This window comes from Armigeres subalbatus, chromosome 1, assembly GCF_024139115.2.
Source record: "Armigeres subalbatus isolate Guangzhou_Male chromosome 1, GZ_Asu_2, whole genome shotgun sequence".
Taxonomy (NCBI): Eukaryota; Metazoa; Arthropoda; class Insecta; order Diptera; family Culicidae; genus Armigeres; species Armigeres subalbatus.
The window spans coordinates 132271095-132296175 of NC_085139.1; the positions used below are offsets into that span (position 1 = coordinate 132271095).

Sequence of the window (25081 nt, forward strand, 5' to 3'; positions counted from 1 at the left end):
GGTTTTTATTATAAGATTTTCAGTTTTACAGGTTTTACGTTTTGGTTTAGGATTTTAACATTTTTGGATTTTTAGTGGACCTTTGTGCGGATAAAAATATTGTCGCCATGGCATGATAGATCAGAGATCTTCCAAACATTCCTTCCGAAGTTTTTCCATGAGTTACTCCGCAAGTGCTCCAAAAACTGCCTCGGAAATTCCTCCGCTAATTCCTTCAGGAATTCCTCAAGGAGTTTCTTTAGAAATTCCTCCAGGAGTTCATCCAGAAATTCATTTATACAAGAGTTACTTCGAAGAATCTGGTTGGAGTTTCTTCGAAAATCCCGATATTCGTACTAACTCATTAATCCGGGGTTCCATTTGAAAATTTCTCAAAAACTTCCAATGGAAAGCCCACCAAGATTTTAGAAATTCCTCAAAGAGTTCTTCCGGAAGTTTCTTCAGAAACTACTTCTAAAATTCATCCGTATCCGTACCTACGGGAATTCCTTCAGAAGTTCTCTTCAAGTTTTTTTTTTCGGAAATTCCTCCAGGAGTTCCTCCAGAAGGTCCTCTAAGAATTATTACAGGAGTTCCTCCTGAAAATCTTCCAGGAGTTTCTCCGGAAGTTGCTTCAGAAACTTTTTCCGATATACCTCATCAAGTACCTCCAGAAATTCCTCCAGATGTTCTTTTGAAAATTCCTCCAGAAGTTCATTTGACAATTCCTCCTGGACTTCCTCCTGAAATTCATCCAGGAGATCCTCCAAGAAGTTCTTCAGAAGCTCCCACGGAAATTTCTCTCAAAAACTCCTTCTGAATTTCGTTAAGGAGTTCTTCCACAATTCGTCCAGGAGTTCCTTCAGAAATTCCTCCAAAAATACCTCTAAGAATTACTGCGAAAATTCTTTTAGTAGCTTCTACGGAAATTCCTTCAGGAGTTCCTTCGGAAATTCATCCAAGAATTATCCACGAGTTTCTCTGGAAATTTCAGCAGGAACTCGCCCGGAAATTCCTTCAGGAATTTCTCCAGAAATTCCTCCAGCAGTTCTTTCGGATATTCCTCCAAAAATACATGCAGAAGTTCTTCATTATTTCTTCATTATTTCTTCCGGAAATTCCGCCAGGAGATCTTCCAGAAAGTCCTTCAAGAGTTTCTCCCGGATATCCTTCTGAAAATCTTCCAAGAGTTTCTTCGGAAATTCCTCAGGAAGTGACTTCAGAACATTCTTCCGAAATACCTCGGCGAGTACTTCCAGGGATTCCTCCAGAAGTTTCTTGGGAAATTCTTCCAAGCATTCTTCCATTATTTCCTCCAGGAGTTCCTAAGAAAATTCTTCCAGGAGCTCATTCGACAATTACCCCTAGACTTCATCCCGAAATTCCTCCAAAAAATCCTCCGAAAAGTTCTTCAGAAGTTCCTACGGAGATTTCTCTAAAAACTCCTTTGGAATTTCCTTAAGGTGTTCTTTCACAATTCCTCCAAGAGGTCCTTCAGAATTTCTTCCAAAAATACCTCTAAGAATTACTTCGAAAATTCTTTTAGTAGCTTCTACGGAAATTCTTCAAGAGTTCCTTCGGAAATTTCTCGAAGAATCATCCACGAGTTTTTACGAAAATTTCGGCAGGAACTCCCCCGGAAATTCATTCTGGAATTTCTCCAGAAATTCCTCCAGCAGTTCTTTCTGGTATTCCTCTAGAAATACCTGCAGAAGTTCTTCCGGAAGCTCTTAGATATTTTTTCCGGAAATTCCGCCAGGAGTTCCTCCAGAAGGTCCTTAAAAGAATTATTCCAGGAGTTCCTCCTAAAAATCTTCCAGGAGTTTCTTCGGAAACGAGTTTCTCCAGAAGTTGCTTCAGAAACTTTTTCCGATATACCTCGGCAACTACCTCCAGGAACTCCTGATGATTCTTTGGACATTCCTCCAGAAGTTCCTTCGAAAATTCCTCCAGGAGTTCATTTGACAATTCCTCTTATATACGGAAATTCCTTCAGGAGTTCCTTTGAAAATTCATCCAAGAATAATCCACAAGTTTCTCCGCAGGAACTCCCCCGATTCAGGAATTTTTCCAGAAATTCTTCCAGCAGCTCTTTTGGATATTCCTCCAGAAATACCTGCAAAAGTTTCTCCGAAAACTCTTCAATATTTCTTCCGGAAATTCTGCCAGGAGCTCCCCCAGAAGGTCTTTTAAGAGTTATTCTAGGAGTTCCTCTTGAAAACCTTTCAGGAGCTTCTTCTGAAGGGGTTCCTTCGGAAATAGTACCAGTAGCCTACTCCGAAAATTGCTTCAGTAGCTTCTACGAAAATTCCTTCAAGAATTCCTACAAGAATTATGTGTGAGTTTCGCCGGAAAATTGTGTAGGAACTGCCCCGAAAATTCCGTCAGGAATTCTTCCAGAAATTCCTCTAGGAGCTCTTACGGAGAAAAATACACGCAGAAGTTCTTCCGGAAACTCTTCAAGAGAATATTCCGGAAATTCATCTAGTTCATCCTGAAGGTACTTCGAGAGTTATTCCGGGAGTTCCTCCTGAAAATCTTCTAAGAGTTTCTTCGGAAATTCCTCAACGAGTTCCTTCGGAAGTGACTTCAGAACCTTCTTCCGAAATAGCTCGGCAGGTACTTCCAGGAATTCCTCATGAAGTTTTCTCGGAAATTCCTCCAGCCGTTTTTTTAGTAAATTCTTCCAAGAATTCTTCCATTAGTTTCTCCAGGAGTTCCTTAGACAATTCCTCCAGGAGTTTATTCGACCATTTCCCCTAGACTTCATCCCGAAATTCCTCCAAGAATTCCTCAGAAAAGCTTTTCAGAAAGAAAGAAATTTGTCTAAAAACTCCTTCGGAATTTGCTTAAGAAGTTTTTCCACCATTCTTCCTCTTCCTTCCACCATTTTTCCCACCATGAGTTCCTTCAGAAATTCCTCTAAAAATTACTTCGAAAATTCTTTCAGTAGCTTATACGGAAATTCCTTCAAGAGTTTCTTCGGAAATTTCTCCAAGAATTATCCACGAGTTTCGCCAAAAAATTAGACAGGAACTCTCCCGGAAATTCCATCAGGAATTTCTCCAGAAACTCCTCCAGGAGCTCTTTTGGATAATCCTCCATAAAAACCTGCAGAAGTTCTTCCGGAAACTCTTCAAGAGATCCTCCAGGAGTTCTTCCAGAAGGTCCCTCAAGAATTATTATTGGAGTTCCTCCTGAAAATCTTCCAAGAGTTCCACCGGAAGTTACTTCTGAACCTTCTTACGAAATACTTCGGCGAGTAGTTCCAGGAATCCTTCCAGGAATTTTTCCTCCAGAAGCTTTTTAGGAAATTATCTGATTAACTCCTCCAGGAGTTCTTACGGAATTTCCTCCAGAAGTTCCTTAGAAAATTCCTTTATGAGTTCATTCGACAATTTCTCCTAAACTTCATCCCGAAATTCCTCGAAGAGATCCTTTGAAAAGTTCTTAAGAAGCTCCTACGGAAATTTCTCTAAAAACTCCTTTGGAATTTCCTTAAGGAGTTCTTTCACAATTTCTCCAAGTGTTCCTTCAGAAATTCCTCCGAAAATATTTCTACGGTAATTCCTTCAAGAGCTCCTTCGGAAAATCCTCCAAGAATTATCCACGAGTTTCTGCAGAGAATTCGACAGGAACTCCCCCGGAAATTCCTTCAGGAATTTCTCCAGAAGTGCCTCCAAGAGCCCTATCGAATATTCCTCCAGAAATACTTGCAGAAGCTCCCTCAGAAACTCTCAAGAGTTTTTTTTTCGGAAATTCCGTCAGAAATACCTCCAGAAGGTCCTTCAAGAATTATTCCAGGATTTCTTCCTGAAAATCTTGCAGGAAATTCTTCAGAAATTCCCAAAAGAATTCCTCCGGAAATACCTCCAGTAGCTCCTCCAAGTATACCTTCGTAAATTCTTCCATAGATACCTCCAGGAGTACCTCCGAAAAGTCCTCCAGCAGCTTCTTCAGAAAATCCCACAATTTCTCCAGAAAAGTCCCACAGGTACTGGACAATTTCTTTCTGGAATACATCAAAAGATCCTCCAGAAAAATCGTACACAAATTCCTCCATAAGTTCGCCGGGAAGGTTCGTAAAGAGTTCCTCTAGGAATTACCAGAAATATATTACCAGGAATTCTTCCGAAAATCTATCAAAGAGTTTTTTTCGGAAAGTCATCCAAGAGTTCCTCCGAAAATTCCACCTGAAATTTCTTCAGAAAATCCTTCAATAACTCCCCATGAATTTCTCCACAAAATCTTTTAGCAACTCCTCCGGAAATTTCTCCATAGGTGTTCCTTCGTAAATTTTTCTAGAAGTTCTTCAAGAAATCAAATAGCTGCAGTTCTCCAGAAGGTCAAGATTTTAAAATTTATTAAGATTTTAAGATTTTAAGATATTAAGGTTTTAAGATTTTAAGATTTTAAGATTTTAAGATTTTAAGATTTTAATATTTTAAGATTTTAAGATTTTAAGATTTTAAGATTTTAAGATTTTAAGATTTTAAGATTTTAAGATTTTAAGATTTTAAGATTTTAAGATTTTAAGATTTTAAGATTTTAAGATTTTAAGATTTTAAGATTTTAAGATTTTAAGATTTTAAGATTTTAAGATTTTAAGATTTTAAGATTTTAAGATTTTAAGATTTTAAGATTTTAAGATTTTAAGATTTTAAGATTTTAAGATTTTAAGATTTTAAGATTTTAAGATTTTAAGATTTTAAGATTTTAGGATTTTAAGATTTTAAGATTTTATGAATTCAAGATTTTAAGATTTCATGATTCCGATATATCCAGTTACATACGTCATTTTAATCTTCGATGGTCCGGTCGTGACTGCATTGTTCGTCTTCCCGCAAGTCACCGGATGTTTGCATTGCTTCGCAACTACTTCCGTTTGTTTCAGTCCACTGATTGCTCTTGTACGGGATAGTAGGGGGGACCATGAACCCGGCAATTTGTGTCGTACCTGTAACAAATAATTAATAAATGATTCATCAACTGTTCAGTACTGATCAAGGTTTATATTTTAGTTGATGAAGAATTATAACTTACCTGTGCGGTTTCATTTTTCCTGCTTTTGATCCGTTCAAAATAGTTTTTTATTGAGGTAAGGTTATAAGGGTGCACGATATCGATAGCTTGGCTCTGCAGGAAAGATTGACGTCTGGTTGCAGAGAGACCGGTTACTGGGTCGATTATCCGAGGACGATTTTGAATCTGATGTAAAAAATCTCACAATTAGTCGTCAGGCGATAGGAAAAATCTTGGGAAAAATCATCTTTCAGTAACTTACCTGCACAAATCAATTTTCCAATGCCGGCTCCTTGTGGGTATAAACGAATGATGCAGCTCCATAGCATTCTTTCGACATTTGCCTCTCTAAAAAATGATAGGATAAATTGCACCGGCTGGGTACAAACAAATCATACAAAACTTACCCATTAACAGATTTTCTCACAATTCCAGGTCTGGGAAACACTGTTGTCACATTTTAATCACTTCATAATAACTTAATTTAGTATTTAAAAAGCAATTAAACTAATGTTATTTGAATTATAATTGTATTCCGATGCGAACAGAATGAAGTGAAAACTGGACTGATTGACTGCCGGCTTTGTTGACATTTACAGCATGCATTATGAAGCGATATCACTGATGGTAGTGGTAATATTACGCTGATTTCGCGATTTTCACCTATTTGGCAGGTAATTTAACGTTGGATCGACGTAACTGAGAAATAAACTTTCTCAATTGAATGTTGCGACGAGGAATTTAATAAAGCGTCAATATTGCACAATATTACATAAAATACGTTATTACGTCGGATTTTCATGTACGTTTTACGAAAATACGTCGCAGCATATTAATATATTTTTTGCTGTGCAGTGTTATGTTGGATAATATCGAATGGAAACGTGGGCTTATTTGTATAGTATGCGAATGATCAATCCCAGTCGCAAAACTTTGGGGCTGTCCATAAAACAGGCAGACCGTAGAATTTTCTAAATTATCATATGTGTTATGCACAATGAAATTACAAACTATTATGGAGATCGTTTATATGGCATGGCAAATGCCGAGTAATGTATACCTGAAGGAATAAAATACACGTGGTTTAACGTACGTTTCGTGTTTTTTAGCCTCTTACCCAGCAACTCCTATCCCTACCTCCTCGTGGCTTCGGCCGTGCTAAGAGGAACCTTAGGGAAGATCGGGTAACCAACCCCGGTGGGAACTATGGTCGAATACTGACAGTGAAGAAGGGATTTACTCCTCTCCGGAGGTGCAAATCTGATCGAGCGTCTGTTCTCCATTTTAGGAGCGGCTCACAACAGCGTCTGTTCCCCATGTTAGGGGCACCTGATCATCGTCCGAGTGCCAGCTGTGCACATCATGCTGCATCGTGTCAGCATCGAGAAGGCAGCCCCTTCAACGCGATGTAGGTAGCGCAACCCTGGCAAGGTAGCCTACCGAAGATTCTACAGTTACCAAGAAAGGAAAAAGTAGAGCAAACGGATTGATTCAACGGCAACAGATACGAATAGAGGACAACAACCAAATCGGATCTTGGAACGTGAGAGCTTTGAATGGACCTGCACATGTTAAGCTCCTGACTCGTGAGCTGCGAAAGGTCGGCGTGACTATGGCAGCAATCCAGAAAAAACGAATGAATGAGAATGAAGGGCAAATTCTTCAACTATCGCCTGATTGACCCCAATCATGCCCTAACGAACGATAAGCCTGTTGTCGTGAATGATGAGTTTTGTGAAAGCCTTGATAAGGCCTACGGAGGGTGCCCAACACACGATGTAAATATTGTCATTGGGGATGCAAATGCGCAGATCGGAAGAGAAAGTTTCTTTCGCCCTGTCATTGGTACGGAAAGCTTTCGTTCCTCTACCAACGATAACGGTCTGCGACTTGTAGCCTTTGCTGGTGCTAGAGGGATGGCAATCAGTAGTATCTACTTCGCACGTAAGAATATCCGCAAAGACACCTGGCAACATCCGAGTGGAGACACTTGCTCACAGATAGACCACGGGCTGATCGACGGACTACATTTCTCGGATGTTATGGATGTAAGGTCCTTCAGAGGTCCGAGTATTGACTCTGATCATTACCTTGTAGTTGCAAAAATTCTGGCGCGACTTTCCAACGTCACGAATTTATGAAACAACAGAACTATGCGTTTCAATATTCAACGCTTATCAGTTGAATGAATTGCAGAACAGTACCACTAGAAGTTAGACGAGCGGATAGGAGATGCCACCGTATCTGGCGACGTCAACAGATAGTGGGAAAATATCTACGAGGCTGTGACTACAACAGCGCAGGAAGTGTTAGGCACTGTACAGCGACGCCAACAAAAATATTGGTTTGATGCTGCTAAGAGTTGAATGCTAGTGGCTCGTACCCGTTCCAACAGAGAGGAAACGAATCCACCGCAAAAAAAGGTAACTCGAAGAGAGTGGGATAGCTGAAGCGCAGGAGAACATGGATACAAACGATCTTCTTCTTCTTCTTCATTGGAATTACATCCCCCACTGGGACATTGTCGCCTCGCAGCTCATTAAGCACTTCCACAGTTTTTAACTGCGAGGTTTCTAAGCCAAGTTACCATTACTGCATTCATATATCATGAGGCTAACACGATGATACTTTTATGCCCAGGTGTAACAAACTAAATATTCTTGCACTTGCTTGCACCGGCAAGTATGACAAAATAGAATCCTCTTCGTACGTTGAAACCTGTTCAAATTCCAGCCCACTCGCGCGCTATGTTCCAAGCCAATGTTCTTCTTCCTCGACGATGGAAAGTTCGATCGCAAAACTGATCAACAGCCCGCAATCATCTGGTCCTCCACAATCACCGACAACAGAACGCTCTCCACAAAGCATATTGGAAGCCCTCAAGCCATCCGACACAGTCGAGCATTGCCGTTTTCCCAGCGAAGCCGATTGTTCCTGCCATCCAAGCCGTTCCGTTCCTGTGCTCGGAATCGGTGAAGGGGGCTTCCAACTTGCTTGCACCGGCAACCCACTCGCACGCTATGTTCCAAGCCAATGTTCTTCTTCCTCGACGATGGAAAGTTCGATCGCAAAACTGATCAACAGATCGCAATCATCTGGTCCTCCATAATCACCGACAACGGAACGCTCTCCACAAAGCATATTGGAAGCCCTCAAGCCATCCGACACAGTCGAGCATTGCCGTTTTCCCAGCGAAGCCGATTGTTCCAGCCATCCAAGCCGTTCCGTTCCTGTGCTCGGAATCGGTGAAGGGGGCTTCCAACTTGCTTGCACCGGCAAGTATGACAAAATAGAATCCTCTTCGTACGTTGAAACTTGTTCAAATTCCAGCCCACTCGCACGCTATGTTCCAAGCCAATGTTTTTCTTCCTCGACGATGAAAAGTTCGACTGAAAATTTCCTGATAAACTACCCGCATTCATCTGGTCCTCCGCAGTCATCGACAACGGAACGCTCTAACCAAAGCATATTGGAAGCCCTCAAGCCATCCGACACAGTCGAGCATTGCCGTTTTCCCAGCGAAGCCGATTGTTCCAGCCATCCAAGCCGTTCCGTTCCTGTGCTCGGAATCGGTGAAGAGGGCTTCCAACTTGCTTGCACCGGCAAGTATGACAAAGTAGAACCCTCTTCGTACGTTGAACCCTGTTCAAATTCCAGCCCACTCGCACGCTATGCTCCAAGCCAATGTTCTTCTTCCTCGACGATGGAAAGTTCGATCGCAAAACTGATCAACAGCCCGCAATCATCTGGTCCTCCACAGTCACCGACAACGGAACGCTCTCCACAAAGCATATTGGAAGCCCTCAAGCCATCCGACACAGTCGAGCATTGCCGATCTTCCAGCGAAGCAGATTGTTCCAGCCATCCAAGCCGTTCCGTTCCTGTGCTCGGAATTGGGGGAGAGGGCTTCCAACTTGCTCGTCCAGGCAAGTACAGTAATTTAATTACACCTTTGGGACCTGATTTCCGCTCCATTTGTAGCGATGATACTCCGATCGAACCTCAATGCACACATCGAAGACAGTTGACAAATCAGCCTGAAGATCGCATATGGGCCTATTATCAAAATGTTCGGGGTATTCGTACAAAAATTGACGATCTCTTTCTTGCTGCTTCTGACAGCGGGTTTGATGTGATTTTCTTGACTGAGACTGGTTTGGATGACCGAATCAACTCCGTTCAGCTTTTCGGATCAGAATACAATGTTTATCGCTGTGACCGCAATTCATGCAACAGTGATAAAACGAGTTTCGGAGGTGTGTTAATCGCTGTAGCGCAACGTTATTCTAGTAAATTGATATCTCTCGAACATGGAAGAATGCTTGAACAGGTTTGTGTTTCTGCGAGCGTGAAAGGGTGCAAGATTAATATGGCCGTAGTGTATATCCTCCGGACCGTAGTCGTGATGTAGACGTTATGGAAGCACATGTTGCCTCCATTAGAGAGCTATGCAACAAAACTGACAGTGTTCTTGTTTGTGGTGACTACAATCAACCTCGACTACGATGGTTAACCGTAGATCACGTGGTCAGCATCTCAGAAACATCCTCGATGAATGCTGCTGGTGTAGCCCTTCTTGACGGAATGGATTTTGTCAATCTAAGTCAGCGCAACACCGTAATGAATGAGCTACAACGCACGCTTGATCTGGTGTTCTATAACGTCGAGAATATTATTGAAATTGAAGAGTCAGTCGTACCACTGTTGCCAATTGATTCCCATCACCCTCCTCTAACTTTATCTCTGCCTGCAATTCATCATTTGTCAGTAAATTCAGATGAAGTAACAAACAATGATGTAATACTTCTGGATTACAAGAAAACTGACTACGCTATGCTCCTACAATTCCTTTCTACTAAGGATTGGAACGACATACTAGAGTGCACTGATGTTGACGAAATGACTGTACGGTTCTGCGGCGTCATTACTCATTGGCTGGAGTCGAATGTGCCACGCAGGAGACGTCGTTTGAAGCCTCCTTGGAGTACCCCGTTGCTTTGCCGGCTGAAAAAAGAGAGAAATTCCGCTCAACGCATATTAAGGAAGTGGAAAACGGGAGAAAATAAAGTAAATTTCAAGCGCGCAAGTGCAGCTTTCTGTAGGCTGAATGTTTATTTGTACAAGTCACATGTAACAAAAGTTCAGATGAATTTACGACGAAATCCTCGGAGCTTTTGGAGTTTCGTAAACAGTAAAAGGAAAACTTCAACCATTCCGGCTAACGTGTATCTCAATGAGAAGGAAGCCATGAGCAATGCAGAGGCAAGTGAACTATTCGCGGAACACTTCGCGTCAGTTTTCGATGACGATGAAGCAAGTGATAGTGAAGCTGAGTATGCAGCCGGTGATGTACCTTTAGACTTCATTAGTTTAACAACATTTGAAGTGACAGAGGATATGGTCGTCGCAGCATCAAGAAAACTAAAGAGTTCTGTATCTCCTGGACCCGATGGCATTCCCGCTATTCTATTTTGCAAATGTGCTGTAGCCTTAGCCAAACCTCTTGCGGCAATTTTCACCCGATCCTTTCATCAAGGTAAATTTCCCGCCATTTGGAAGCATTCCTACATGTTTCCAGTGTTCAAAGCTGGAGATCGCCGGGATGTGAAGAATTACCGAGGCATTACAAGCTTATCTGCGGCATCGAAACTGTTCGAAATTATCCTACACCAAGTCATCTTCAGCAACACGAAAAATTATATTTCGACAGATCAACATGGCTTCATTCCTGGAAGGTCTGTTGTGACAAACTTGCTGGACTTCACCAGTACGTGCGTTACAGCGATGGAAATGAATAAACAAGTCGACGTCATCTACACCGACCTTAAACCTGCCTTTGACAAGATTGACCACAATATTTTGCTTTTCAAACTGTTCAAGCTAGGTGCATCAGTAGAGCTTAAGTCGTGGCTGCATTCATATCTGAAAAATAGGACGCTACGTGTGAAACTAGACAACTGTATCTCAAAACCTTTCATCAACAAATCAGGCGTGCCACAGGGAAGTAATTTAGGCCCACTGCTATTCACGCTGTTCTTCAATGATGTTGCTCAACGATATGGAACTAAATGCAAACTCGTATATGCAGATGATTTTAAACTCTACGTTACGGTTCAAACAATTGACGACTGTTGCCGTCTCCAAAGATTTCTGGACCTATTTGTTGAATGGTGCAATCGCAATAAACTGACAATCAGTGTGCCAAAATGTATGGTAATGACGTTTCATCGCATAAAACAGCCATTCATCTTCAACTACGTCATTAACGGTGTTACGCTGCACAGAGTCGAAAAAGTCAATGATCTCGGTGTTCTTTTGGACCCAAAACTGGATTTTCGGCTTCACTACACATCCATAATCTCAAAGGCCAATCGCCAACTAGGATTTATTACCAATATAGCGCGTGATTTCACAGATCCTCACTGTCTGAAATCACTCTATTGCTCTCTAGTCAGACCTATACTCGAAAACGCATCAGTTGTATGGTGCCCCTATGAAGTTACCTGGATTCTTCGACTTGAAAGAGTGCAAAAAAGATTTGTTCGGCTAGCTTTACGCAATCTTCCGTGGAATGATCCAGATAATTTACCCCCATATACGAGTAGATGCTTGTTGCTGGATTTGGACACGTTGGAGCACAGGAGAAAAATTCAGCAGGCTACATTCGTCGCGAAGCTCTTGAACGGCGAAGTGGATTGCCCGGAATTGTTATCAAAATTGAATTTCCGAGTTCCTCAGCGATCGTTAAGGAATTCCTCTCTTCTGCAACCAAGGTATCATCGTACCGCCTATGGATATCACGAACCTCTCTCTGCCATGATTAGAGTGTTTTCGGTAGTGGAAGCAGATTACGAATTTGAAGATTCGTCCAAAAAGTTTCGTAACAAAATCCGTAGAAGAAAATTTTGACAGTATGTTTGTATTTTAATTGTTCTTATTTTTCACTAGTCGTTAAAATGTGTTATTGTCGTTTTTACCACTTAAGTTTATTCATGTAGACAATTGTCGGATGAATTATAATAAATAATAATAATAATAATAATAATAATTCCTAGCCTAATTGAATTTCTCTTTGCAAAACTCATTGATCAAATATTCAAATTTATGGCGAAGCTTTCGTGCCCAAAAGTAAGTTTTAGTAAAGTCAAAGTCCGGCACGTCACGTCACGTACCTTATGGCGAATTAGTTAATTCGCACAGTTAACCCACGGAAAGTTACGGAAAATTACTGGTATTATTTTCTTTTGGTTTTTGCGTCGTAGCTAATCACTTCATACAATTATTTCCGCGTTCTCAATTTTATTCTGGTGGAGATAGTTGAATCGATCGGATCGTTTTTATAAATTTTCTTGGAAGTGACGCCTAGTTTAGAAGTGAAATTAATTTCTAGTTTTTATCTTAACTCGAAGAAAGTTCGCGAGTTTTAAGTGGTTCAGATTTTAGTTTCCTAAATTTGAAGGGTTCGGATAGTTTGACCAATTGCTGAAACATTACTAAAATAATTGTGACTATTTATTAGTGAAATGTTATCACGTTGAATAGGCGTGGTCAAGCCCAACCAACGTGGGCGGCCTGTTTCGGATTGGGTCACGTGGTTTCCACGCGCACGGTAGTCGAAGGATGTGCCGCTTCATTACGCCTAGACGAAGGTTGTTCCGGAAAATTGGGAACCCAAGTTCATCAATCGTTTTCAAGGTGTGCGTCCGTGATTCGTCGGGCCGTGATCCACTTTTGGTGATCGACGAACGAAAGGCTCGTTCCGTCAAAGCGTGAGGCGTAAGAGCAACACCAATTCGCTCTCTCTCCACCAATATCAGGGACGCATCTACCCTGTATCAGCCTTCGCGCGAGCCTACGTCTACCTACGAGCAGAGCTTAAAATATTCATCTTCATGAAGCAAATTCAGTCCGAATTTTGGTAAACATCACATGAATATTCAAAACATAGAATGACATAGTCAAAGGACTGCTCCACCAACTCATTCATTCGACTGTCACTTAGTGTGCTTACTACGTGGAGAAAAAAAAACATAATTAGCATTGTTTATGTTGTTGTTTACCGTTGAAAGTGCCTCGCGGACGAAAATCAGATTCAGTTCTATGTGATAAATTGCTTTACTCATTGGAAACGTGTTCAGATTTCAGATAATTTATCAATTTGTAAAATGTGCAAAAATATTCAACCGAATATTGACCAGAGTCCAGAGTCCAGAGCCGACTATGAATGTGTCTGGAAGTGAGCTGACAAGTGAAGGAGGGGGACTTCATCAAAAATTTCGATCATTTTACACTCTGCCTACGAGTCAAATGCAACATCGTCGTTGGAGCACCTCGCCGACGCTGAGCTAAGGTCAGATCGATAAGTGTATGAAAATCTCTGTGAGAAATCCGAAAATTGTAAACATTATGAATGAGCCAGTTAAATGCGTGACGTCACCAGATGAGGTTTAGGTGCAAATGAATTTTCACAATAAATGGGTTAATTGATAATTTTGGGAAAAAGGTCCTATGCAAAGAATTTTCTAAATTTTGTTTTTCTTTAGAGTTCGTTGAATTCCATTGGAACGGGCTTGGTAGTCATATGGCTACTGCTTCTGCCTCATACGCAGGAGGTTCGTGGGTTCAAACCCAGGTCCCGTTCCCTTCTCCTACTTTCTATCTTTCTCTATATTTCTCATGTTCTAGCAATCGCTAGAACTGGAAATGGACTTCCATACCGTTTCCATTACTATTCCTATACATTCAACTTGAGTATTCTATCAGTAATCTGCTAGAATTGGAAATGAACTATTGAGCTCGTTTCCTACATCCAATTAAAAATTCCATCAGTTGCCTTCTCCTATCCATCACATTAGCAGCTCGTTAACCAAGACGGACCTCTGCCTCTCGAACCTAACCCAAAAATTCCAACAAATTCCGCATGAACTCGTGGCAAGTGCAGAGGTGTATTCGGCTTGCAGTGGGCGAGTGATTGCATCATCATTTCCTCCCCCTTCCCCCTACATTGACTTGCATTCTGACGTGGCAGGCGCCAGTATGACCTGACAAATGAGATCACCAGTACTTGTACATTGAAGATGTGCGCTAGTCCCAAGCAAACATCTGTTGGTTCCCTGTGCAAGAACAGCTGATCTGGTCATAATGGAGTAGCAACTACGAGCAGTCAATCAAGCTCAAGCTCAAGCTCAGAGTTCGTTGAATTCCATTGGAATATTAAACATTTATTTCGAATTTAGATCGAAATTCACCTAAATTTAGTTCGTATCTTAAGTTAATTTAAATTTGATGAGTTTTTAGCTTAAACATTTTCTGCCGCTCAGTTCTGGCTGACTTTCATTTATTAGCCACTTTTGTTCAATCATTACATTTGCTTTAGTTTCCACTTAGTTTGTCCTAATTGCGCATGCCAACTTGTTCGGTTTGAATCCTGTCGAGAACATTGCGACCCGCCCTGATAAGGAAGGTCTCATACAGGGCTTAGACAGAGGAACGATCCTTCTGATAAGAAGGTGGCGCTTAAGCCGTTACTTGAAGAGCAGAGTAGAAGTCGAGACAATTTCTAATCCGAAAATTGTCTAGACCTTCACCGGCAATCGAACCCAGCCACCTTCAGCATGGTCTTGCTTTGTAGTCGCGCATCTTACCGCACGGCTAAGGAGGGCCCCAATAAAAACGATTTGCGGAGGTTTTACGCTACTGTCAATGGGGCGCGGCATAAGACTGCGCCAGTGCCCGCCATGTGCAATGACCGAGAGGGGGAAATCGCTGACAGACAAGTCTATGATCAACGACGGATCAGATGTTTAGCCTTCGGATGATCCTTGATAAATTCTGGGAGTACAACTTGCAGACTCACCATTTGTTCATTGATTTCAAAGCCACGTGCGATTCAGTGAATAGAAATGAGCTGGGGCAGATAATGTCCGAGCATGGTTCTCCGGCGAAACTGATTAGACTGATACGTGCAACGCTGGATGGCTCGAAATCAAGTATTCGGGTTGCAGACGAAGTGTCAACCTCGCTTATGATCTTAGACCAGGGTTTGTATCCAAAGAGAATGAGAAAATCTCTCACTTATCATGTCTGTACACTCTCGATACCGTGACAGAAGTTTTTCGGTAGCTGTTACGATAATGAGCTGATTCGGGGGGCTACAACCTATGGCAATTTTTTTATTAAGCTTTTATTGTGGGGGCGCACTGGTTCTGATGATGCATTTCAAGAAAACATTTTCAAAACGACTTATCTGCTTTTGTAAACAAAGAATCAAACGACAATTTGACGAATCTGATAGCTCTCCCACGCAAACTAACACCATCAACAGGTAGCGGAAACCTTCACCTACCTATTGATGGTGTTAGTTTGTGTCTCATCTTGTCTCATCACAGCTGTGCGAAAAAATTATGGTCCCAAACATAAAATGAGCGAGAACAACGCGTTTTATCAAACCCCCTCGGTGGATGCCGCTTATCCGAATTAGTTTTTTCAACATGTATGCATGTGTGATAGCACATAACATATGTGTAACTCGGGTAGCAAAAGTTGTACCCTTATAACAGATTAAATGTGTTATACGGAACATCGAAACGTCAAAAGATATGGTATAACAGTATTGAATTAGCAAGGGGTCGCGTGATTTTTACTGTTCATCTGATTATTATTCACACCAAAATTAGTCAAATCTTATATATAAAAATGAAATGGTCTGTGTTCGTATCCGCATAACTCGAAAACGGCTGGTTGGATTTTTTTCATTTCTTCAGCAGAAACATTCGTTATAGTTTCCGACGGGTTTATATGATATTTCCTAATGCGAAAATTACGAGTAAAGTTGAGCAAACCGTGAAAAACTAAAATTGTGATTCCTATGTGAATTTTGCATGGGCAGTTCGGAACGCACATTCTCGCCTACTGTGCAGGACAACGTCTGCCGGGTCAACTAGTCTTCTTCTTCTTATATATAAAAATGAAATGGTCTGTGTTCGTATCCGCATAACTCGAAAACGGCTGGATGGATTTTTTTCATTTCTTCAGCAGAAACATTCATTATAGTTTCCGACGGGTTTATATGATATTTCCTCATGCGAAAATTACGAGTTAGGTTGAGTAAATCGCGAAAAACTAAAATGAAGATTCGTATGGAAACTTTGCATGGGCAGTTTGGAAAGCGCATATTCGCCTACTATGCAGGACAACGTCTGCCGGGTCGACTAGTATGTAATAAAATTGAATAGGGTAAAAGACCCAATAGTGGAGGAACTAAGCATGTTCCACCACTATTTGTTGGTTCGCACCAAGCCTATACTTCATTTCACTTACCTCAAGGGTGCATATGGAAGATTATGAATTATATTTGATCCGAAAGGGGTCCTGATTGCAGCAGCATCCATCATTGTTACCTAAAATGGTACCTCCAATTATTGGTGCAGTGTTCCAATAGTTGCGGTATTTTTTAATTCGTGTTCCTATAGTTGCGAATCCCATTGTTTTCATATGGGACTCGCAACTATAGGAACACTACCGCAACTATTGGTGCAAAGCAGAGAAAAGGAAATGGTATTTCAGTGATACTTTACCAATTTTGATACAATTCTCAACCTCTTTTCCTGTATTTCGTGTAATGACAGGTCAACAAATTGATATACTATATGGGTTGCTGCGTTAAATACGTAGATTGTGTAAAAACAGCACTACCGCAACTATAGGAACACCCACGACTATCGGAACTTTAACCCTAGTACTAAACTCGTCTTATGACCGGTAAAGACAATCCACAAAAAAAGATTAATAATTTTCTTATTGTTTTAAAGTTTTGTAACCCAATTCTTCCATATTGATGGTTTAAAGTGCTGATGTTGATGTAAATAATATCTCTGGGTAATAAAAATTAAATCGTATCCGCATAACTCGAAAACGGCTGGATGGATTTCCTTCACTCCTTCAGCAGATTCTTTGTCGTTTCCGACGGGCTCAAATGATATATCCTCATGCGAAAATAATGAGATTCGTATGGAAATTTCGCATGGGCAGTTCACAACGCACACTTTTGCCTACTTTGCAGTAGAACGTCTGCCGGGTCAACTAGTTAGTAATAAAATTTACCGATCTTGAGGAAAGACAGCTCGTTTTGTATTCGTTGATCTTGATGTCACCGTTTACCGGGCACTGTGAATCAGAAAAGTAATCAGCAATGCAACTCTAAACAGTAAACCATTGCAAGCCGAATATACATTGCACTTGTCACGAGTTCATGCGGACTTTATTGACATTTTTGGAGAAGGTTCGAGTAGCACGGGTTTATCTTAGTTAACGAGTTGACAGAAGAAAGCAATTGATGGAATTTTAGTTTGATGTAGGAAACTATTTTTTTGTTTATTTACAGTTCTAGCAATTACTGCTAGAATATCAAGATGGAGATATAGGAAACGACATAGCGTATGAGGCAGAAACGGTAACAATATGACTACCAAGCCCACTAGACACAGAAGAAGACGCACATAGTTAAGAAACTTTTTGTTATTGAGCTCAAACCTTTCTTTCTGCATAACCATGAGAAAAATGTCAAATAAAAGAATCGTTGCCTCAAATAGTTAGCATAGACCATTAAAATTATTAGAGTCAAACCTCCTTGAGTCGATGTTCTATGACTCGATGACGGAACATGGAAGCAAATTATGCCATATGAAAACAATATTTTCTGGGTTACTGTGATGGTCCCTCCAAAGAGCTTTCCAAGGATTTTATATTCCACATCTCGATATTTCCATGAATCGACTGTTCCTTTCAATACCGACTCATGAAGGTCAGTTACAATCATTATAAAACGTCTCCCGTTGCCGTCCCGCGAGTTTGCTTTCGCATACTTGGTTAATGATTTAGGTTAGAGGATTTACATATATTCAACATTGCAGTCTATACGGTATAAAAGTATTAACAAGAATGGCATCTAGTCAATAATAAAACTTTAGTTTTGAAAACTGTTTAGTTTTTTACTCATTTCATTTCGCAACTCATTTTTGCAACTTGTAAACCTACATTGGTGTATCCCTCGCCATCCCTTTGAAAAAGCCGAAAACTGCATATTTGAAGATTAGTTTCTAATGTAGAACAGTTATAAACGACATCTTAATTAACACTTTTGAAAAAACTTCAATTTTTTTCAATTCATACACAAACTTATTGAACCGGTTTTAGGATCATTTCATTTTCGATACTAGTAATCGGTAGGAAAAAGATATTGTTATAAAATCGCCTGAAAATAGCTGTTTCAGATAAAGAAAATGTCGATATTTATTTTATATCTTGTCCATTGTTGTGAGAAGCGCAGAACATATTTATTTTTGGATATTATCTCCCATTTCTCGATAATGTTTAAAATATATGCATGCTAAAACTGAATTACTCCACACATCGGTTGCCTATCCTGACCTTTGTACTCTTCGAAACAAAGTGTTCTAATTTGCTGATCATATGGTATTTGTTTACATTTGAGAATGACAGAACGATGTTCCCGACGCTCGTTATAACAGTTTTGGCCCACCGAAAGGGGGTCAACTTTTTGATAGGGATTTTGTTCGAAGATCCACTTATGTTATGTGGTGATAGTTTTGTTTTCATGGCTTGTTACGATTCGAAGAGGTTTTTGGCTCTTTTTTATCATTGTTCGTTATGTATTGGCGCTTTGATGTTGCATGAAGAAGAAGAAGAAGCAGAAAGATGATAATCGAAAAAATATACACGGGAAAGCATACGAAGAAGTTATTAAAACTATCCTCAAAAATTCTAAAATCAATTTAAGAATAGTAGAATAAGAAAAATCCAACCCAAGGGGTGGGACACTGACCATTCTGTTCCAAGCACACATTTCCAGGATTCGATTCACAAGTGTGGCCCTCGATGTGGCACACTGCGGCACCCTTTTGACGTTTGAATGATCAGTTCATAAAATACCGGCAACCTTGCCAAATTTGACTTAATCTCCCCATTCTATAACACGTAATAGGGTAATTCAACAAATTATTAAACGATTACTTTTGTTAAACGTAATCTTTATACTTTTTTTGTCACCATGGGCCACTGTTTCGACAACTTCGAATATCTGAATAATAAGAAATGGTTAACTTCAATTTTTTTTTTGAAGCGCTGAATTTCAATAATTTAGTCAATATTTTGGAGAGGATGAAGTTGTACAGATTTCTTTTTTAATCCGTACGTCGAACCCAACTGTGCAAGGGGTGCGTTTTTACTTGCGGATAGTGACTAAATTAAACTAATCTAGTCCATATATTCGGTATTCATTGATTATTGATATCGTTTTCTTAAAATTATTGGAATTGCAGCCGCAAATATGCCGTCTAGACCAAGTCAGAATAACGTCAATCAAATAATCGATATGATAAATTTAATTAGTGCATTGTAAAATATATTGTTGTATCAGTGGCGTAGCCAGAAAATTGGTCTGGGGGAGGTTTTCCGAACATTTTTCTTCGAAAAAAAAATTTCTTCTGAAAATTTGGTCTCTGGGGGGGGTTTTATGTCCAAAACCACCCCCGTGGCTACGCCACTGGGTTGTATACCTAGATTTTACGATTCATTTTAAACGCAAGAAAATTAATGCGACGTAAACGGTGTCAGCCATTGGGCCGAATGCCGTTAGGCCGAAGGCCATTTGGCCGAATGGGCATTAGGCCGAACGGTCATTAGGCCGAATGGCCATTAGGCCGAATTTGCAGAAAGAAGCAAGAAGTGAAAATGAGAAGTTCTCTCTTCACCTTACCCCTTCTTCCTTCTCCCATCTTGAATCTTTCTTTTTCTTTCTTCTTTCTTCTTCCTTCCTTCTTCCTTCTTCCTTTTTCCTTCTTACTTTTTCCTTCTTCCTTCTTCTTTTCTCCTTCTTTCTTCATCCTTCTTTCACCTTCCCTCTTCCTTCTACCTTCTTTCTTCCTCCTTCTTTTTTATTCTTTTTTCTTCCTACCGTTTTCATCCTTCTTTCTTCTTCCTTCTTTTTTCTTCTTTCTTCCTTCTTCCTTCTTACTTTTTCCTTCTTCCTTGTTCCTTCTTCCTTCTTCCTTCTTCCTTCTTTCTTCTTCCTTCTTCCTTCTTCCTTCTTCCTTCTTCCTTCTTCCTTCTTCCTTCTTCCTTCTTCCTCCTTCCTTCTTCCGTCTTCCTTCATCCTTTTTCCTTCTTCCTTCTTCATTCTTACTTTTTCCTTCTTCCTTCTTTCTTCTTCCTTCTTCCTTCTTTCTACTTCCTTCTTCCTTCTTCTTTCTTCCTTCTTCCTTCTTTATTCTTTCTAAACTCTTCTTCCTTCTCCTTCTTCCTTCTTTATTCTCTCTTCTTTCTTCTTTCTTCTTTCTTCTTTCTCCTTTCTTCTTTCTTCTTTCCTTTTCCTTCTTCCTTCTTCCTTCTTCCTCCTTCCTTCTTCCTTCTCCTTCATCCTTCATCCTTCTTTCTCCTTTCTTCTCTCTTCTTCCTTCTCTCTTCTTCCTTCTTTCTTCTTCTTTCTTCCTTTTTCCTTCTTCCTTCTTGCTTCTTCCTTCTTTCTTCTTCCTTCTTGCTTATTCCTTCTTTCTTCTTCCTTCTTCCTTCTTCCTCCTTTTCCTTCTTCCTTCTTCCTTCTTTCTTCTTCCTTCTTCCTCCTTTTCCTTCTTCCTTCTTCCTTCTTTCTTCTTCCTTCTTCCTCCTTTTCCTTCTTCCTTCCTACTTCTTCCTCATTGCGCACTCACTTCTCACTCCCCAGTTCTCATTCGGCCTAATGGCCATTCGGCCTAATGACCATTCGGCCTAGTGGCCATTCGGCCTAATGACCATTCGGCCTAATGGCCTTCGGCCTAATGACCTTCGGCCTAACGGCCTTCGGCCTAATGACCCAGCGTCGACGTAAACATAAGCTCGCATTATTTCTCGCTTTCCATTTTAAGTCCGTTTACCCTATATTTCATTACCACGAAAATTCATGGATGTTGCTAAGCAACATAATAAAATCATTCGTATCGCATCTCAGGCCCAGATGTATTCCCTTTCATTGCCTGGATTACAGAATTAAAAACAGATTAGTTCCGGATACAGGGAACAGCTCTCTCTGTGTTCGAAGTTAGTGCACCAGGAACAAATTCCGCGGAACTTCCATGCCGCTATGACCTTGACTAATGATGAAGGCTCGGATGAAGACTTTGTTTCTTTCAGTTTCCGATTCCGATTAAATCTCTGGTTCTGTGGCAATTGAAATCGGTCCTGAAGCACTTCTGTCCTTCTAGTTGAGATAACTGACCCGAAGTAAATCAGTTTTCGTTACTGAATTTGTTTCGAACGAATATTTTGTTGAACATTTTTCCTTGCCTTTTGCGGTCTCTCCGCCGTCCGGTCTGTCGATCGGTTTGACATGAATCTAGGGCTGTCAGTTGTGTCATCCCACTCCTTGAGTAAAGCTGGGTGACACCGTCTTGAAATGGCGGGTGGGCTAATGTCACAGCTGCCGTCCGTCCCGTAAAACCGTGGCAGGCCTTGTGGCACGCTGTCCCAATCCAGCTGTCTGGTTTAGCCAACCAGATGGGAGTATGACCAGTTGATTCCTTCCTAGCTTACGCCAATCCGGCTCTGAATACCGAGGTGTCAATCCCCGCATGGCCTCACTGTATCAGCAAAGATAACCATGGGATATAGAAGGTGACTATTCCATTTGGGTTCGAGCCCTAAGGAGGACCCAACAAACACGAATGAAGCTAAACTAACCAACAAAACAACGGAAGAGAATCCCTTCGCAAGGAAAGGTTTGGAGAGGGTGCGAGAGAGATGTAACAGAAGTACACTGCCGCTAACCGCAAGTCGAGCACATCTGTATATGGACGTCCATGTACAGATGTGCTCGACTTGTGGTTAGCGGCAGTACACGAGTAGCGAAGTACTCATCGTGGAGTACGATAACGATATGCCAATAGTCGACAAGCAGCAGCACAATTCAGTGGAGATAAGGTCGAGTGTCGGCATGGATTAGCAGACCTTATGGAAAGCCAAACTTTGACTTGATCTATTTCTTAACAGGCCACGGGTGCTTCAAGTGGTACCTACACAGGTTCGGACACGCGGCTTATCCCGCCACATCCTGTGCATATGTCCCGGTTCGATACGGAGAGACGTGCGATGTTGGAAGCATGCGGAACGATATCATCGTCAGAAAAATGTGCCAGAACCCAGAACAGTGGAGAGCCAGAGCGACGTCCAGGTCAGCCGACATCCTTCAACGAAGTTGGCGAATAGAGCAGCAGCAGGCAGTCTTCACGAATAGCGGACCATGAGTACTCCGCCGCGGAAGTCGTGAATATATATGTCGATAATGAAAGGGAACGTCAGCGCCAGCTACCGCGTGTAGCCGCAGAACGTGGTGAAATGGCCAGTTTCGGAGGAGCTCCCACTTTCGGGGAACTTCTCGTCGGAGTAGGTTAGATCCGCGGTCGGGGACTATCCGAGTTGTTCGCGGGAGCTAAATGGCTCAATGAATAAGGTGAGAGCTGAATGGCTCAAGGCAATCGAAACTCGGTTATCGGAGTAGGCTAGGCCCACCGCTGGGGCCCAGCTGAGTAGATCGTGGCGTGCGAATGCACCGGCTCCGGGTCATCGGGGCACCATTGAACCGGAAGTTATATCCACCCGGAATCCTTGGATTGCCCTAGGCATTCGTCCGGTGACCCGTTGAGACGGGTCGTCGGTTACGGAAGAGCTTCCGACGTTGGAGTAGGATTGATCCACCACCGGGGACTATCCGATTAGTTCGCGACCAAGGCGGGAGATATATGGCTCAACGGTTAAGTAAGAAACTTAAATGCGTAGTGCGTGGGAAATCGGTTAATCGGAGTAGGCTAGGTCCACCGCAGGGGACCAGTTGAGTAAATCGTGGCGCACGAATGCACCGTCTTCGGGTCGTCGGAGCATTACTGAACCGGAAGCTATCTCCACCCGGAATCTTTGGTCTGATCTCGGCACTCGTCCGGTCACCCGTTGAAGTGAGAATGTGCATAGGACTTGAGCGGATCTACAGAACATGCTGACCAGGGGAAAGTGTAGTGTTGGTAATGTTACAGCCTTCCACGGATGCGGGTCGTCGGTATCGGGGGAGCTTCCGCCGCCGAGGGGCTCCCTGTTGGAGATGAATAGATCCGCCGCCGGGGACTATCTGAGTAGCTTGTGAGTACGTTGAGAGCTAAATGGCTAAATGGCTCTTAAAAGAAAAAGAAAAATAGATGCGGTGCTGAATGGCACAAGGAAAAAATAAAGGATCAAGGGCTCAACGCTTTTGTGTGCTGCTGGCGCCAACAAGGGAGCCAAAGGGCTCAGACGTAGTACAAAATATCGAAGAGAGGCACTGTGAAGGTGTCAAAAAAGTCAACATTTGAATCAGTCTAGTGTTCATTCTTAAAGCTAGCCTCTTTGTAAGTCACAAACTGCAAACAAGTGAGATTGTTAATACTTCTTTAGTGGGAGGTGGAGGTGCATTGAAATGTTTTTATTAGAGTTGAACCTTCACAGGGATTTGTGAGAAGAGTTTTTCTTCAGTATTATTAATATGGGCTCATACAAGCTGAATTCTTCGCAAAAAAGAGTAATTATTCGGATGAACACAGTAACCCACATTCAGCATTGACAAGAATATGATTGATCGATTCAAAGTTTGACAACTTTTTGATATAAATTCTGCCTTCAAGCACTCAAATAAAGTATATGTGTCTTGGTTATTCAACTTTGAAAAACTGCAATACGAACTACAATGGATGATGGACGAGAAGAGGACCAATTCGTAGTGGATGACGTAAAGAAAATTATCTTAGAAGCAATTGAAAACACCATCGCAAACAACGTATACCAACGGGACAAGGTGAACAGTTGGAGCGGGTCGGTGGTAGAGACTTGCTTGAACGCCCTGACCAAACTGGAAAAGTCCTACAAATATATTGTCACCTGTACAATCATGCAGAAAAATGGCGCTGGACTGCACTCGGCTAGTTCCTGTTTCTGGAATAATGATACGGACGGTTCTTGTACGGTGCGATGGGAATGCAAGACAATGCACTGCATCGTGACGGTGTTCGGACTGATTATTTGAAATGTTCCACTTTTTGAGCATTTGCATAAAAAATTGGGCTTCTTTTTTGTGAGTAACGCGTTGTAGAGAATATATCACTGTGGATATTGGATCAAACACAATAAAAAGCACGCACACTGCTATTTCACTGATTGACCAACATATATGAATTCGGATCATCACCCTCAAACCGCATCAGTATATTATAACACAGAAATAAAAATACGGCTCTCCATATGATTCCTAAAATTCCAATGTAGTTGCATAATAAATTCAATAGATCTTTAATAAAAAGTTTGAGTAGTCGAGTGTAAACGTATTTTCAACAATATCTTAAATTAAGAAACAAATTTCGAAAAAAAATGTATATGCATACACGCAAAAAAAACGTTCATGAATTCGTGAACTAACAATTTCACGGTGTATTTTTTCGTGAACAACAGCCACGTATTCGGGAACACAGTCACGTTTTCTGGATCGTTCTGGAAAACAAAACTGGTGTTCCCGAATCCATGAATCAACGGTGTAGTTTTGCTGGTTCACGAATTCGGGAACGCTTTTTTTGCGAGATCCACGACCGGTCTACTGCCCCCTCTTACGTATCAGTCCCATACCGTTTTTTCGCATACTTACTGAGATAATATCCATTGAAGTTGCAAATCGCATCTCCATAAAAAACTTTAAAAACTAAATAACTTAAAACATAATCGGATCTTGTTGAAAGTTTGCTGATAGTCTTTCGATAGATTTAGATTGATAGAAACATTGTTTAGTTTTGTGCGATCAGATCATGTAAATTCTGAATGGGACTGTTATGCGGATACTTGAAATATGGGACGCATATGACTTGGTATTTTGTTCACTCATAGACATACAAAATCACAGTTTTCATTATGATTTTTGAAAGTAAATTAGAAATGAACATTAATCATTGTGTTAATTCAAAAGTGATGAAAAGTCAAATGGTACTATTATGCAAGTGAGGGCAGTATGGACCTTCCACTA

The 25081-nt window shown here is 41.2% G+C and overlaps 1 protein-coding gene across 1 annotated transcript; it reads left to right on the top strand.

Moving 5' to 3' along the window:
• Nucleotides 1-23573: 23573 nt before the first annotated feature.
• LOC134206449 (dynein light chain Tctex-type-like) lies at nucleotides 23574-24379 on the top strand. The gene has a single exon (XM_062682169.1). It carries the CDS (start codon nucleotides 23762-23764, stop codon nucleotides 24095-24097), a length of 336 nt encoding a protein of 111 aa, XP_062538153.1. The 5' UTR covers nucleotides 23574-23761; the 3' UTR covers nucleotides 24098-24379.
• The last annotated feature ends 702 nt before the right edge of the window (nucleotides 24380-25081 follow it).